The 15,148-nt window shown below is 39.7% G+C and overlaps 3 protein-coding genes and 1 long non-coding RNA gene across 5 annotated transcripts in view; 1 reads left to right on the forward strand and 3 right to left on the reverse strand.

Annotated features, from left to right (window-relative positions):
- The window catches only part of mlip (muscular LMNA-interacting protein), a 30,835-nt gene extending 29,925 nt beyond the window's left edge, over positions 1 to 910 (reverse strand). For both annotated transcript variants that reach the window (XM_079687855.1, XM_079687852.1), the window contains exon 1: positions 709 to 910. In XM_079687855.1, the coding sequence (XP_079543981.1) occupies positions 709 to 738 (30 nt within the window). In that variant the 5' untranslated portion in view covers positions 739 to 910. The remainder of the gene's footprint in view (positions 1 to 708) is intronic.
- On the forward strand, positions 1 to 9,902 carry LOC307043426. The gene is made up of 2 exons (XR_013809382.1): positions 1 to 55; positions 8,218 to 9,902. It is a non-coding gene; the product is annotated as an uncharacterized lncRNA (long non-coding RNA).
- On the reverse strand, positions 3,935 to 8,224 carry LOC307043424 (uncharacterized protein). The gene is made up of 5 exons (XM_079687858.1): positions 6,919 to 8,224; positions 6,301 to 6,378; positions 5,530 to 5,805; positions 5,030 to 5,128; positions 3,935 to 4,819 (listed from the first exon to the last, which is right to left on the reverse strand). Exons 1-5 carry the CDS (start codon positions 6,940 to 6,942, stop codon positions 4,673 to 4,675), a joined length of 624 nt encoding a protein of 207 aa, XP_079543984.1. The 5' UTR covers positions 6,943 to 8,224; the 3' UTR covers positions 3,935 to 4,672.
- Positions 9,368 to 15,148, reverse strand: part of LOC307043423 (leucine-rich repeat-containing protein 1-like) — a 22,919-nt gene continuing 17,138 nt past the window's right edge. The window contains exons 10-14 of the mRNA XM_079687857.1: positions 14,862 to 14,945; positions 13,526 to 13,641; positions 12,444 to 12,616; positions 11,313 to 11,452; positions 9,368 to 10,790 (exon numbers count right to left, since the gene is read on the reverse strand). Coding sequence (XP_079543983.1) covers positions 10,632 to 10,790; positions 11,313 to 11,452; positions 12,444 to 12,616; positions 13,526 to 13,641; positions 14,862 to 14,945 — 672 coding nt within the window. The 3' untranslated portion in view covers positions 9,368 to 10,631. The remainder of the gene's footprint in view (positions 10,791 to 11,312; positions 11,453 to 12,443; positions 12,617 to 13,525; positions 13,642 to 14,861; positions 14,946 to 15,148) is intronic.

The raw sequence follows: 15,148 nt of genomic DNA on the forward strand, positions 1-15,148 counted from the left end.
CTTCTCTTACATCAAAAACAAATATGATTCCAAGTCTCATACAACATCAAAAAAGGCATGTTTTTGCAATCAATTCCTGTTTTTTCAACAGCAGCAAATACAATATGACAGTGTGATTACAATTACTCACATATTTTAAAGCATTTTCTAAGATGAAAAGCTGTATCAGACATCATAAAGATATCTTTATAACCTTGTGGTGCAGTGATAAGAAGTTAGAGAGATGTCATAAAAGTGAAACATGTACTTAAATGAGATATATAAACTGTGAAATTTTTTGTTTACATTAATTATCGTAACTTTCAGTTTTCCCGATAGCAATTTGGTAACTGTTTTTCCTCATTGTGTGACAGGAAATAACAGGATAAGTATCAAGTAGCTGCCGGCTGAGTATAAACGGTGTCTATGTGTTTATGTGTGAAAGCCCAGAAGGTTGCAGCGGGTGGGAGAGGGCTAAATGGGAGGGTTAATAGTGCAGATAGATTGAAATCTCATTTATTTATTGTCTATTTTTTAATGTAGAATTTTGCTTCGAAGTTCAAATCTTCATTGAAAGCTATAACCATTATAACAGAAAAGGACAGTGGAAAGTAAAGTCAGGTCAGAGATATTACTTCAGCTTAACAGAAAATCCCCAGAAAGAGGCTTTTTATCATTTATTTATTTATTATTTTCAATAGAAACACATATTTTCCAGACACCTCTTACCTTCCCCAGACTATTCTTCAACCCGTCCATTTCTGATTTAAATTCATGTCCATCCAGAAGTGTACTGCTTATTTCCAGGATCCGGGGGAAAAAAGTGATCAAAGTTTAAAAATGTATCAAAGCAGATACGGGTAAAGTGAGCTGCACACCTTTCGGCCCCTCTTGCAAAGTTCAAAGTGTATTACTGTTGGGTTGTGTATCACCCTGCATAGTTCCTTTTATAGACACATAATAGCTACAAATAGCTTGCAGACAGCAGTCAGCCTGCTGGGCACCAGTAACAATGTTCATGCTCGGAACTCCAAAACACAACATATCTCTGGATAGTTTTATTTTTCTTATATGACTAAAGTCAACTTCATATGTCTAAGGGTTGTGTATTCCTTTTCAGCATGGGGCTTTCATACATTTTATAACGCACCATATGACTGACACCATGCTATATAGACCAATATCTTGGCTGACTGAGCTCAGATCATAAATAAGACAGGAAGAGATGATGGTATCGATTGCCCAATGGAAAACGCTGCTAAGAGAATGAGTGCTGAGGAGAACAAATATTTAAATTGCTTTTTTCATTAAAATGTTGCTATTAAACATTTATGTCATGTTTTTAGTACAGGTTTGCAGTGAAAGCCATGCATTGTGTGGTGAAGCTGATCAACTGACAATAAATAGAAAACGAAATGATCTCTGAACTTGCATGTCTGAGAGACATAATGTTTTCAAATACTCAGAACAAGGTGTCCATTAAGCCAGCAGACTGACGTGACAAATATATCTGAGCATGTTTTCAATAATGACTTATCGGGGGGGGGGGCTCGAAAGAAATGTATTCACTTGCTTGTTCGAGGCGGCATCGACTTTTCTGTTCCCTTATCAGTGAGTGAAAGCAGACCTTGTACTAATCCTTTAAGTACACTACATTCTTCATTCCTGTCACAGCTGTTCTTGTCTATTTCAACTCTGCCGCCCCCCTGTCTCATTGTGGAAGCCGCACAGAGAGAAAATCACAATAAGAAAAAAGCATACGCCTTTTCCTCGGGATAAAAATGATCTGACTGGTTCCTGAAATATAACATCTTTTAAAGTTTTTGAGCAGGACATTTCAAGCACTTTGATAGCAGCTTACCTAAATGACATCCTCTAACTATACATGGTTTTCATATAATCCGGTTTCCTCCAGTTAATATTCAGTATCTGTTGAAATGGCAGAATGTCACATCTATGCTTTGATTTCTGGCATGGAGTATTAGCTTTTAGCCTCAAGGAAGTTCTCTGCTACTGGGACGATAAATTATTCACTAAGGAAGAGATAAGCCTCAAATGTGCAGTGTTTATCATTATGTAATGAGATATATGCTAAAATCCACCCCCACCCCAAACAAAACGTCTTAAATACAAGTCTGTGAAACTGTTTTTAGACAAATAGTTCACTGCTGATAAATAGACTAGACCACATGTGTCTAACTCAAGGCCCGGGGGCCAAATCAGGCCCTTGGTGGATTTAATTTCGGCCCGCAGGATAATTTCTAATTAATATTAGATCTGGCCCGCCGGTATATTGCACGCACACCTTCACTCAATCCTGAGGGTTTCCTCAGCTCAGAGCCTGACCTCCAACATTGATGAACTTGCCCCCAAGATGAGATGCCAAGTATCTGGCTTGAACTGGCATCACAGAGATAGAGCCATAAGAAATGAATGCAACTGATTATTTAATGTTTAATGTTGTTTTTATAGACAATCATTTAAGCTTTGTTAGTTCCAGGTTTAATATGTGCAATAAGTTCATTTCAATAAGTCTTGCAATAAACATTGAACCAGTCCGGCCCTCGAATAGTACCCATTTTTTTATTTTGGCCCACTGTGTATTTGAGTTCGACACCCCTGGACTAGACAATGAACATGTGCTGATGCATGACATAGCTTGTGTCCAGTGTTTGTGCATGTTCTAATAATCTAGATGAACCAGAGAGAGCACATACCAAAAGAAAAGAGAGGGAATCAAAGAACATGGCTGATGCAAGCTCTTTTTGACTCTCCCCATAAATAATGTCACTGTCGGAATGATTTTCCTTTGTATGACCGGGGAGAGGGACAAACGCTACAGCCTGGTGTGAAAGAGACTTTGTAACACAGTCCTAAAATCTGCATTGGCTCTTTTTTGTAAGATGATGACAGTTGATATTGCCGGATGAAATTATAGTTGTCTCTCCCTTGCAGATTTTTTCAACTGCAGCTAGCTAGCTAAACCCAGCAACATTTGCTCCGTGGGTTTTCCCATAAACAACACAGAAAAAGGTCTTAAGGATGAGGACACTTCATTTCTGCAAACCAAAAACAATCTCTGGTAATTAAGTGGTAAATATTGCTGCAGTTTAAAATGTAAGTTTCTCAAATCTCTAAAGAGCAGGCCAGAGCTTTAGCGTTAGCCTGTTAGTCTCCAGGATCAGATTCTAGGCTAGTGAACTTTTATTTAGAATTAAATAAGTAAGTTATTAGTTTAAGAAGTATACCTACTCCTTGGTCATGTAAGTTATGCTCAATTTATTTGGGTAGGAAGCTACTACTAGATCCCTTATTTAGCATGTGTGTCTGCAAACACTGCAATCATTTCCTAATCTTTTACAATTCAATATGAATCAGTAATTATTATGAATAATTATGGAATAACAAAAAAGTGTGCCATATCACATGGAAATATTATTCGAAACGTTTTTGAGCAGAAGAAAACAAACACTGGATGTAAAACCAATGTTCCTAGAGGTAGGCCCAGTTTTATTACAGTCATCGAAATCCTCTGTCATTCTCCTCAGTCCCTCCCACTGACTCTACATGAATGCCTCTTGAGACAGACAAACACTCAAGTCTCACAATATGAACCGGGGCAGCCAGTAATTGACTCTGGATTGATTCTCGCACGCTGGATGTGCTTTCCAACACGTTGTGTCCCCGGGTTATTATCACCCAGCAGACAGTCATCTCCGCAGAGCTTCACTGATCAAACAAGTAGTCATATCAGTGCTGGTGTATTTGGTCAGAGCAAGACCGCAGGGGGAGGACACAATAACAGGAACATTTAACACACAATATGGTGCAATCCTGTGCAACAACACTGCAAATTACAACCTCAAAATATCTGCCAAACAAACACCTTCCTGTCACACTGTCAGTAGGAATTGATCGAAATGATTGTTTTTGCAAGAGTAAAAATAAATTGCCGTCCTTTTTTTTGTATGGGAATGCATGACAGCATGGATTTGATTGTTATGCAGCAGAAAAAAAAGAAAGGCCTTGAGGAACAACATATTTGTGCTTTATTGAGAAAGTGAACACAGAACTATACACTGTTTTTGCTGTGAGAATGAAAGAGCTGTGAAACAACACAAAGCAGGTAATGATAAGCAAGATGTTCTGTTTCTCTTTTCAAAAGGCAGAGTGTGTAATCCCATCAATCTGGTTGTTGTGCGAGGGAATTCAATTAAATTAAGTCAGTTCACCCTCTGTTAAATTAATTCTGCATCAGGACTCTGCAGGAAGCGGACAGCATGCTGTGCAATCTGTTCCGCAGTGTGGCATTTTATCTCAGTACACACTATAAAAGCTTTGAGTGCTTCACACTGTCATGGGCGATGACACTATTTCAGCCAGCACATCCATTATTTATAGCACAGTGGTGAGAAGTAGAGGTAGCCAGCAGCGTTAATTGTTTAATTGATTGTATTTCATATTACGACATGTAGCCTCCAGTAATTCATTTGGGCATTCTTATCATGATCTCCAGTCTCTGTTCTATTGAGTTGTACAGGGAAAACTCTGTGGTTTTAGTAATAAAAATAAACTCTAATATCACTAAATTATGCAAGTAAATCATTCCAGCAGTTTGGAAAGTAACATTACAAAAGAAAAGAGCCGGGTTATAACAGTCTATGTCCTTCATTTATGTCCCCCTACTCACTGGTCAAGGTAGGTAGAAAGCGCTGTCAAAACAGTGTGAGTGTGTGTCATGAATTTCAGAGTCATGTAACGTCTCTCTGCTGGGGATCTGTGTCAAAAGCTCCACATCTTCATCCGAGGTAGAGGGATGAGTGAGAATAATCCGAGGGATCTGTCAGATAATTGTCAGAGAAGGAAACAGGATTCGGGATTAAAATAAGCAAGTGATTTGATACAGTGCTGAAATGTCAGAAAAATCAATTGTTGATATTATCCAGAAACAATTTAATGTCTTTTTACTGAGGGAGAGGATAAAATTAGGTGATTTCAGTGTAACATTTTATTAAGAGTGGGATCTTTACTGAGGAATGAATGTGCTTACTGTCATTGTGTGTTTCCCTCCCTGATGTGAATCATTTTTCATCAATGTATGCGCCTTCGGTTCAGAAAAGTCCCTGCTCAGCTCGCTATACAAATCAGACTGAAACACAGAGACAAAGAGAAAAGAAGGGTAAAAGAAGGATTGCTTTTGAAGGCGTAATTCCCATTTGACTTGAGGCAGATGTGGGTACAAGTCATTGTACTGCAAGTGCTCAATTCCCAAATCAAAACCCAAGTCGGGTCTCAAGCCAGGACATGCAATTTTCAACTCAAGAACATGTCAAAACAAGTCCCAAGTTAACTTTTAACTTGGGGAAAAGTATCAATTATTTTTTAAGTGTAAAGGTTTAGGTCAACGTATTTTTAGGTCATTAAGCCTTCCATGTGTGACTCAAATCTAAGTTATCTGAAACAAGTCCACACATCTTGCTTGATGTTCATTTTGAAACAACCTTTAAAAAAAATATTCAGTTTGTGCTGGGATTGGAGAACAGCACTCACAATGCCATTGCCGTTGCAGACACTCTTCTCAATCTTCTTAGACCAACAGAAATCTGTGTTCTCCATCTTTGGCTGTTTTCCTCTCTGGCTCCCGCCTTCTTGGCTGCCCGGCTGTCGGCTTGTCACGTCCCAAAGATCCTTGTGCTCCCCCGGGTCACACAACTCTCGAGGTAGTAGCCTCTCTCTGAGCACTTTCATCTTGATGCAGCTCCCAGCATTCCTGAGGGCAGTGACTGCCCCATGGTGGGTCACCAGCTGCATATTGAGGCCATTGACCTGGAAGGCAGTGGTCACATTAAGCTTTCAGGGGTCAGTGAAAGTAGGATCAGGAGTTAGAGGTGAGACATTAAATCACGCACTCACACACAGCATCTCCAAATAGCATGGCTGTTCAAGTCAAGGTAATTTCATTCATAAATCTCAATGTAACTTAGCACAAATTTGCCTCACAAAGATTTCAATTCCCAATGAAGACACTGATAAGAATTACTTTCTCTGCCAAAGTCTGAATCTAAAAATAAAAAAGTTATATTTTCATTTGCTTGTTTTTTTATTTGTAAGTTTCATATTGGGGTTGCGAAAGCCCCAGAGTGTCTGTCAGCCTCTGCTGGTCCTATGATGCCCTCCATTGGTCATAAGAGAAACACCAGTGGGAGGTTTCATAATGATATTCTCGCAGCAAGTAAAAAGTAATTTCACACACTTTGTAGTGGATAGGAAATCACAAACATGAGTTTACAAATATTTTTTTAAAAAGTATTCCCAGCCTACCTCCAGCAATCTATCTCCAACATGGACCCCAGCCTTTTCTGACGCCCCCCCTTTATTTACTCTGGAAATAAAAATACCCTGAAGGGAAATAGACATGTTAGAGAGTGAATGGGTTGAAATAATGATCTAAAAATAAATGTGTGTTTGTGAATTTGAATATGTATTGTAGACATTTTGTTTGGTTTAGCACGAAGAAAGGGGTAAATTAGAAATTACACACATAAACACAAATACTAAGCACATTTACTATAGTACCGGTGTTCTTATTTTAATATGTTATGAAATACAAGTAATGTGCATATTTTGATGGAGAGGGAAGGTCATTTATGGCATATACTGTAGTCCAAGAGTTGTAGGAAAATTAAAGGCCTTTGAGTATGAATGGCCTTTAGAGTTTATTATTTAGAAGTTACATAATACATTGTATAGGCTTGACGACATGTTTGACCATCTTTTTATAAACATTGGAAATAGTTGAAAGATAGAATTTATTGAACAGGCTATCTTATGGCTATGTGATGTACTGTATGTGTCAAAACAGTATATTGTTCAATTGCTCAAGGTTTCTTCTCATTACCTTCAGCCAATGATCACACATGTTGCAAGAGATCTTCTTACCTCATCGTGGTCTTTGTAAGGCATCGAGCCTATTCCACCAGCAATGCTGATTCCCAAACCACCACTCTGGCTGGACACTTTGATCTGTAACTTGGAGGAAATTGGAAATGAAAAGCTAGAATCTATTTACATAATAAGCCTGGGTGAGGCAACTCTAACAAAAATTACATTAGCAACAATTTGCCACAATCAGTAGAGTCTCCAGCAGCCCCATCTAATGCAGCCCCAAAGAGATGGATAAACACTGAAGAAGACACAGCATGCAGTTACTCTTAATGGCACTTCAGAGGCCAATGATTCCTGAGGAAGGGTCGTCTCCGTCACTGAAGAAGACTTCCCTGTGATGGAGGTCTTTAGGTCGGGGCTGGGGTCTCCATGGTGACCAGACCCTGCATTAAGAGCTCTTTGATGCTGACACTTCCTCCCGTCTCGGGTTTCGACCCTCTGAGGGCAAAACCGCCGTTGTATGGCATCGCTCTCTGCTGGCAGATGGCCTGCAGCATCCTGGGGATAAACAATAATCCAACACAGCCGTGGATGTTTCACTTTGAATTCACGAAGACATTAAATTAATATAAGGGATTAAAACAGATGCAGCCTTGACTTAAGGTCCCCAATTTGTATTGAACTGTACTTATTCAACTGATTTCTAAGAGTTTATAGATCAGGGGTGTCCAAACTTTTTTCACCGAGGGGCCACATACGGAGAAATATACGAAGGGCTGGGTCACTCACTAGAGGTATATTGCCTCATAAATTCAGTTAAAGTCAGCAAAATCAATGGAAATGCAAATGATGCTTGTGAGTGTTGGCAGCTCATCCCTTAAAACAGAAGCCTTAGATTGATTATAATAAAGGAGAAATAGGAAGGGTGTATTTCAAGCTTTTTATGTAAATAAGTCATTGGGCTTTTATGCTAAGATATGTTAGAAAATGTTTCCAACTTTAATTGACTGAATTTATTTGAAAAGTGGTCTTATTAACACACGAACACTACTGTAATATCTTTTTACATTTATATTTAAGAACTACAATATAAGACAGGCACAAGTTTCATTTGTGGGCCGTATTACATTATACTTTTTGAATTTGCTGAGGGCCAATTCAAAATGATCCACGGGCCCCATTTGGCCCCCGGGCCGTAGTTTGGACTGTCGTGTTATACATGTATATTAACATTGTACATTGATGCCTTTGTCTTCTCTGAACAGATGACAGTGTTGTGAGTTTGGATTTAATTAAAAAAAGAATATATATATATAAAATGATGACACATCTAGACTAAGTGTAATTCTGCAGCACGACAACAGTTGATGATCATCAGCAGTTGAAGTGGCTGATAAGAAGATACCTGGAGTGGAAAAAAGATCTCCTCATGTTGTTCTGTGTCCTCTGCATCCTTCTCTGCGCTGGAGGAGCGAGCACACACTCCGGCGCTCACCAGGTTCCTCGTCTGCCGACGCTGTTTGTTCTCCCCCTGACCAAAGCCTGAGATCAGGGCCCAGTGCTGCCTATCGGAGCTGGGGAGCGGGTTAGTGTGAGGCTTTTGACACTCCTGGAGAAAGTCAGGAGACGCCGGCCTTTGCTGAAAATGTAATTTCAATGTAATATATTGACGGAAATAAGAAGTGACAGTGTTGGATGAATACTTTGATAAAGCCACGTCCATCATAATGATGCGTAAACTGGTCATGTGAAGTCCGGTCATAATAAAGGTCAGATAGTACCATCATATCCAAGCTGACCCTAGAAAAATGCTCATGCTTTCTAGAAGGGCAGCATTTATATTTATTATTTGAGACAAAAACAATAGTAAAATCCGGCTTAATTTTCAACATGCAAGCTTATATTGTTGCACCAGGGGGCGCAGAGTGCAAATCCAATACTCTTACTGGTGCAATTGTTTTGAAGAGCTTAAAAGCAGTCAAGCTGGAAGATTGATATCAAAAGCTTAATTTGTCTTTTTCTCTGCCCTTTTGCCAACCTGTTTCTTTTGTTGCTTCTTTAGGAGGCAGAGAAAGAGAGAGATTATCTGTTTTTTAACCTAACTGATAACTCAAACACCACATTTTTCATTTTCAAACAGAAATGTACAATGAGATTTAAATGAAAGTGCATATGCAACAAACATCATAATACTGTATACATAGGTGTATATATACATTCAGTCTTTACTCTCCCAGTGTCAGTACAACATGCAGCACGTGCAGGGTAGACAAGTCAAATACATGCTGGCAGAGCTTTGCAGAAACACCGTGCACTGCTGGACAGACAGAAGCAATGGAGGGAGGTCAGGAACTGGAATATCTGATTTGTTTCCTCAAAGAAAACCACTTTAAAGCATTTTTGGTTATAGGTTCAAAGAAAGACCACACCAGATGTACCTTATATTATTGTAAATCAGATTGTCTCTAAACTCAATCATTGAAAAGGAATAAGAAACATACTGTTTAGTGTTGCACTCATTTTATTGATCAGTGGTTAAAAAAAAAAGTCATCCAAATCTCCAGGCACAGTGTCTGTTTGAGATCCGTTTTGTGCAGTTTGATCAGAACATAATTAAAAACATAAAAGCCAACACTTGAACCAATTTCTCTGGTCCACTTTTTGCACTCAATTTAAAAACAAAATAATACAAATGATCGTGTACCATGTAAATAATTTGAGAAGCACTGAGAAGTGCATTTAAGTTCAACTTCTAACAACCGCATTTTTAAAAGGATGCCATCCTTGTGGTACGAACCTCATTTTCACCAAAACCTAAGATGATTATTATATACAGTACTCTTAGTTAAAAAGGAAAGACAAACCTTTTTTTTAAAAATAATATACAACCATTTTTGGCATCTATTTGAAAAACATTGCAAAGATGTGAAGCTCAGCACATATAAATAAGACAGCATCGTTACTTCTGCTTTATTAGGTTGCAGGCGAGTAATTAATGGGTGATGTGCAGTACTCAAATCCAAAATTAATTAAATCTAGTTATTCAAAAATAGGTCTAGATGTTTTACAGATCAACAAAGAGTTTGCAAGGCCTTCCACTCACCCAATGACAACTGTATGGATTGAATAAGACATCAGTGACTGTGTTTTATCATTTCGTTGATTTAAAAAAAAGGAAAAAAGTACCAACTTAAAAATCTGCATCTGATTAATAAATGTGCTATACATATTTATTTACATCTGAGCTGCCAAAAAGTATAAAAGTATCAATATTCACAAGAGACTATACAAGAATCCTTAATCAGTAGGTCCAAAAACTCCTGCTTTTATGTTTGCCCAAAATGTAAAAAGAATTCACCCAGTGTTTTAAAAATAGATAAAGAACAAATATATAAGACATTTATGAAGGTTTGACCGTATTATAAAGACTTATAATAGTGCAACTACCTAATGCGTATTTTTAAAAAGAGGTATTAAAAAGTAATACATCTTTAAAATATTTTAAAAAGGAGCATCTCTGTGCAGATTATTGCTGCTGACATTAATTACAAAGAGGAAGGCACAGCGGCCCTGGCAGACGGACACGTTTTACGTAGGACTGGCAATGGAGTACAGGCAGTACACTTACAGGCGTCCCGGGGTTTAATCAGAGGAGGGGTAGGCCACACCGGGGGTCGCAAGGTATAAAAAAAAAAAAAGGGTCTGCGGGGGTTGTGCGGGACGACATGGCGAGACACAGGAGGTACAAAACATTTGTGAGGTAAAGTTCACACAGATGTGGTCACTCTGTCTGCAGCGTTATTGACCTCGTTTTTGTTGGAGTCCAGGCCTTTGGCAGCGTTCAGGTCTTTGCGGAGGTTCTCCGCCGCTTTCTTCATCGTCTTCAGCTCGCCGGGGTGAGGCGTGGCCCGTCGCAGTAGTGTTCCCTGTGTGAAGGAAACAGATTCAATTTAGTGGTGCATTCTGTATAAAAAAAGAGGAATTGTTCACATCTGTTGTAGGCAGTAAGCTGTTTACAGTACAAAAAGAGACGTGGGGTCCACACTGATACATCTCCAAACTATAATAAGCATTTCCAATAAAACAGTTTCCATTTACTCAGTTATGATTCCCACAGAATGACCTGATTCAAGTAGTATAATCTAGGTATTCCAGAGTATTGAGGAATCTCACATGTCAATAATACATATGAAGATTCATTTACTTTTTTGCCTGTATTGGAAAGTACAGCAGAAGACAACTGGAAAATGGGAAGAAAATGCGGAAATGGCACTGCCGTGTTTGTACAGTTTAGGTATGTTGTCAATTGATAGCCAACCTCAGCTGGGATGACTGTTTGTGTGTACAGACAGAGAGATCGAAATACCGTTTCCTACAATCCTGAAGCTAGATTGATAGATCTCTGGATAGATTTCTGTGAATTTCGCCCTTTGGCATGTTGGTCTTACCTTCTCGTCATCCTCGTCCTCATCATCATCCAGAAAGTGAATGGCACTGATCCTGTTTATGGCTTTGTTGTCCCAGGTGTCGTCTGCCACGTCGTTCACCAGGCTCTCCAGGGCTCCACAGCGGGCGAGATTATCAGAGCCTGTGGTCGTTTTGGAAAGAGACAACACCATTTGTGTTAATTGAATTCACGCACACTTCAAAATGCTCAGATACAATTACAGAGGGTGACCTGAAGTGAATAGGAGCAGATGGAAATCAATATGGTTATGATTGCTTGGCCGCAACATGCCAACTCAAGAAATGAAATCTGTCATATAACCCGGTGCTCATAAGAGAGAGCCTGAAACTGCCAGATCACAGTTTCAAATCCCGGATTAGTCATAGGCTTACAGCAACACAATCTTCCCTGCCCCCAACCTCAGATTCAGCCTCACACATATGACCTCCGCCAGTCTTCAATCTGCGATGGCACGTCACAAAATAGAAGAATGCATGTTTTTTTTGCCGGGGAGAAGAACATCTAGTTGAATGCAAACTACAGTAACATGCAGGGAAAATAGGATTGAATCCAGGCATATTTAGGCGCAAGGATGACAGCAAAGAAAATAAACTACATTCAAATTCTGTGTCAGGCAGAGTTAGAGGCGACCCTCAGCCCCATCTCTATACCCCACAGTGGGCGAGCTTTTAATGGCAACGGGCCAGCTGCTGCTAAGCCTCTTTAGCCGTCCAATCCAGCGCAATTCTGTAAAACATAACCAAGGAGGGCCTCAAGGGACGCGAGTCTGTTATAGGCTGTGATCCCTAGCAGGAGCTCGTAATTGACAGTCACTGCAGGGAAGGATCCTGAGGACCCTCGACTCGTTATGCTTCCCCGAGCATATCATGTGATAATGTCATCCAAACCGCGGGGCACTAAATACTTGTGATGAGGAATATTACTCGACTGTCACCATTGAGGCACCAAAACGTTCCACTTGAGGAGCCAGACACTCAAGGAGCAAAGAGACACTGATCTACAAACAAGTAGTGCAGTCGTTTCAGTCAGTGGAACACTCCCTGTTTCTGATAACACCCATGACTCATGCGGGTTACTGGAAACCCCTGAGGATAGTTTGGAAAAACATTACCTTTAGTGTCTGGTTCACACGGCTGCTGAGGCAGCAGCACGCAGGTGAGCACCTTCTCGCCCGACTCGGGGTCCTGGTCCGTCTGGAAGGTGAGGAGAGGCTGCGACTGGTTCTCAGACAACCATAAGGCCTTCAGTCGAAGCGTGGTCAGTGACAGCGGTAAGTGAACAAGCCTGAAAACAAACAGGATATAAATCAAATCAGGTAAGAAAAGAGAAAAGATAATTAAACAAGCTAAAATAGAATAAGACAGGTATAAAGATACGAGGAAGAATGTTAGAAATAGTATTATTTTAACAAAATAAAAAAGGCAGCAGACTTTCAGCATTGATTTGAAAAAAGTGAGAGTTTCAGCAGAGTTTGTTTCAGATTGATGGAGAATACAAAGTGACTTTGGCTCCTTGTGTTTAGATGTAACTCTTGGGACAGAAAGCAGACTGGTAGCAGGCAACCTGAGGGGTCTCAATGGATCATAACATAGCACTAACCCATACAATGCTCTATAAAAAGCTTTAGTTTTTTAGTGTCAGTTATTTGACAGACAGGAAGCCAATGTCGAGACTTCAGAGCTGGAGTGATGTGATCCACTTTCTTGGTATGATACAAAGAGAGCACAAGGTACCTGCAGGCTAGCAGTTGTTATGACAATGTGTAGGAGGGAAACGCTCTCCAGACACACAGAGGTGAACAGGTTTGTGTGAGACTAAAGAAGAAGACGTCACTGCTGCTTTCTCTGAAGAGAAAAGCTTGGACCATAACAGGTAGTGGCAGAGAAGCAAAGCCAAAACAACCCCTGAGTGATGGTGAGTAATATGAAGATCATAGATATGCATCAGAAGGTCAAAATAAAAACTGAATTTCCTCAAGCATTTATCACGTATAATGACATGGAAAACTAAAGTCTGTAAATGAATCTGTATATAGGAAAATGTTTTCGAACACATAAAAACATTATTTGCAGGTGTGTGAGTCTTCAAATAAGATAAGATAAGACTTTATTTATCCCGAAGGAAGTTGTTGTGCCAGAGTTACAAAGATACAATAAACATATTCAAAATAAATAAAATACAGATTTGTTGTACCTATTTCCTGAGACATCGAGCACGTGCAGATCTGTTGCCTGCGACAGCTCTGACGGTATCCACGTCAGTCTGTTCTCTCGAACACAGAAGACATTCAGACCACTGCAGCCCCCAATCTACAAAACCGAAGAGACACCATGATACGGCTGTACGTTAGTTAGAGTACTTGGAAGGATAAACACATAGTATAGGTAGACAAACATGTAGGTAACACTTAGGAACAACTACTCCTAGCAGCCACATAACTGAAGATGTGTTGGGCCAGCTGCAGTTGTGATCCATTAATCTGCTCAGGAAACAAGTATTGGGAATGATCAGATTAAGCTCATCATCTACACGGGTTTATCTGATAGCTGCTTAACACCTCTCAAGTCATCAGTAAACAAGGCGTGAGGAGCAAAAAAAATAAATCACACTTTGTTAAGTCTGCTTCCATGTAAACACGGACTACAATCAGCTAGGAAAAAGTGTTATGAGTCGCTAATCAACAATCAATAGAATCCATAAAACTGGACCAATGGTCAGGTAGCTCAGAGAATCAATACTTGGTCACCGTGGTTACACTGCGATTGTTCGAGATGTCATTTCAATGCTGGTTTGAGAAAACGCTGACATCATGGATTCATGATCTAGGCCTGCTGTTACTTTTCTCCCAACCCCGCGGTCTTTGCATCATTATGACACAGGGGCATTGTACGACGTCTGAAGAAGCCTTTCAGAGGAAGCGTAAACTTAAACAGACAAGAGGTTTAGAAAAGAATGTCACGTACAAACACAATGGAGACACTCAGACGGAGCTGAAGCAACCGAGAGCTGAGCAGTAAACTCCACAAGCAGGAGCATTGTTGTTGATCCAAACGTGAGGGAACTTTACACGGTTTGAGCCAATGAAAATCCGTCACAGTAGAGAATTGCATAACAACAAATGCAGTCTAACAGCATTGCATCAGTGTACTGAAAGCTTTTTTTATTTGATTGAAGGAGAAAATTATAGCCTTGTAACTTTTGAATGTTATATGTATGTCAGATGTATCAATCTAAACCATGACCCTTATCAACCTAAAATTACAATCAGCTGCTGCTTAGACCTGGAGATGTAGAATGTATCAATGTGGGCCATCTACAGGCTGGCAGAGCAACATCTTCAGGCATTTTTACACTGACACCTGCATAAGTCATTCCCCTGAGGGAACAAAACCTACAAAGTTATATTTAGTGTAAAACTACAACTTCTCCTTTAGAGTTTTATAGTCAGTTTCATGAATTGCTTCTTATAACACTCAATGGATTTACACGAAAAAAAACATTTGAAATAAAAGATATATGCAAAGCTTACCTCTTTCGGTAATGACGTTAGCTGGTTTCTGTCACAGTTGAAGTTGGAAACTCGCTTTAATTTCCCGATACTCCTAGGCAAACTCTGTAATGAAGGAATGTCAACAATTAAAGCAACGTAGTGAGTTTTAAAAACACTGGAAGGCACAACAAGAGTATTTCCTTTTCTGGTTTGTAACTGATTTATTGAACCGTGTGTCCCACGTGTCAATTGTTGTGCCAAGGACAATATACACAATTAAATCATCCATGTGTATTCAGCACAGTGCAGTGCTCTCATGCACAGAC

Source organism: Notothenia rossii (genome assembly GCF_949606895.1).
Source record: "Notothenia rossii genome assembly, chromosome: 6".
In the NCBI taxonomy this organism is placed as follows: Eukaryota; Metazoa; Chordata; class Actinopteri; order Perciformes; family Nototheniidae; genus Notothenia; species Notothenia rossii.

What these genes read in the sequence shown, in the direction of transcription:
- LOC307043424 (XM_079687858.1), bottom strand. Translation starts at nt 6,942, where the DNA reads ATGCCTTACAAAGACCACGATGAG. An exon ending in CTTACAAAGACCACGATGAG is followed by an intron (nt 6,379 to 6,918) that starts GTAAGAAGATCT and finishes ATTTCCCTTCAG; the next exon opens with GGTATTTTTATTTCCAGAGT. An exon ending in GAGGGAAACACACAATGACA is followed by an intron (nt 4,820 to 5,029) that starts GTAAGCACATTC and finishes ATTATCTGACAG; the next exon opens with ATCCCTCGGATTATTCTCAC.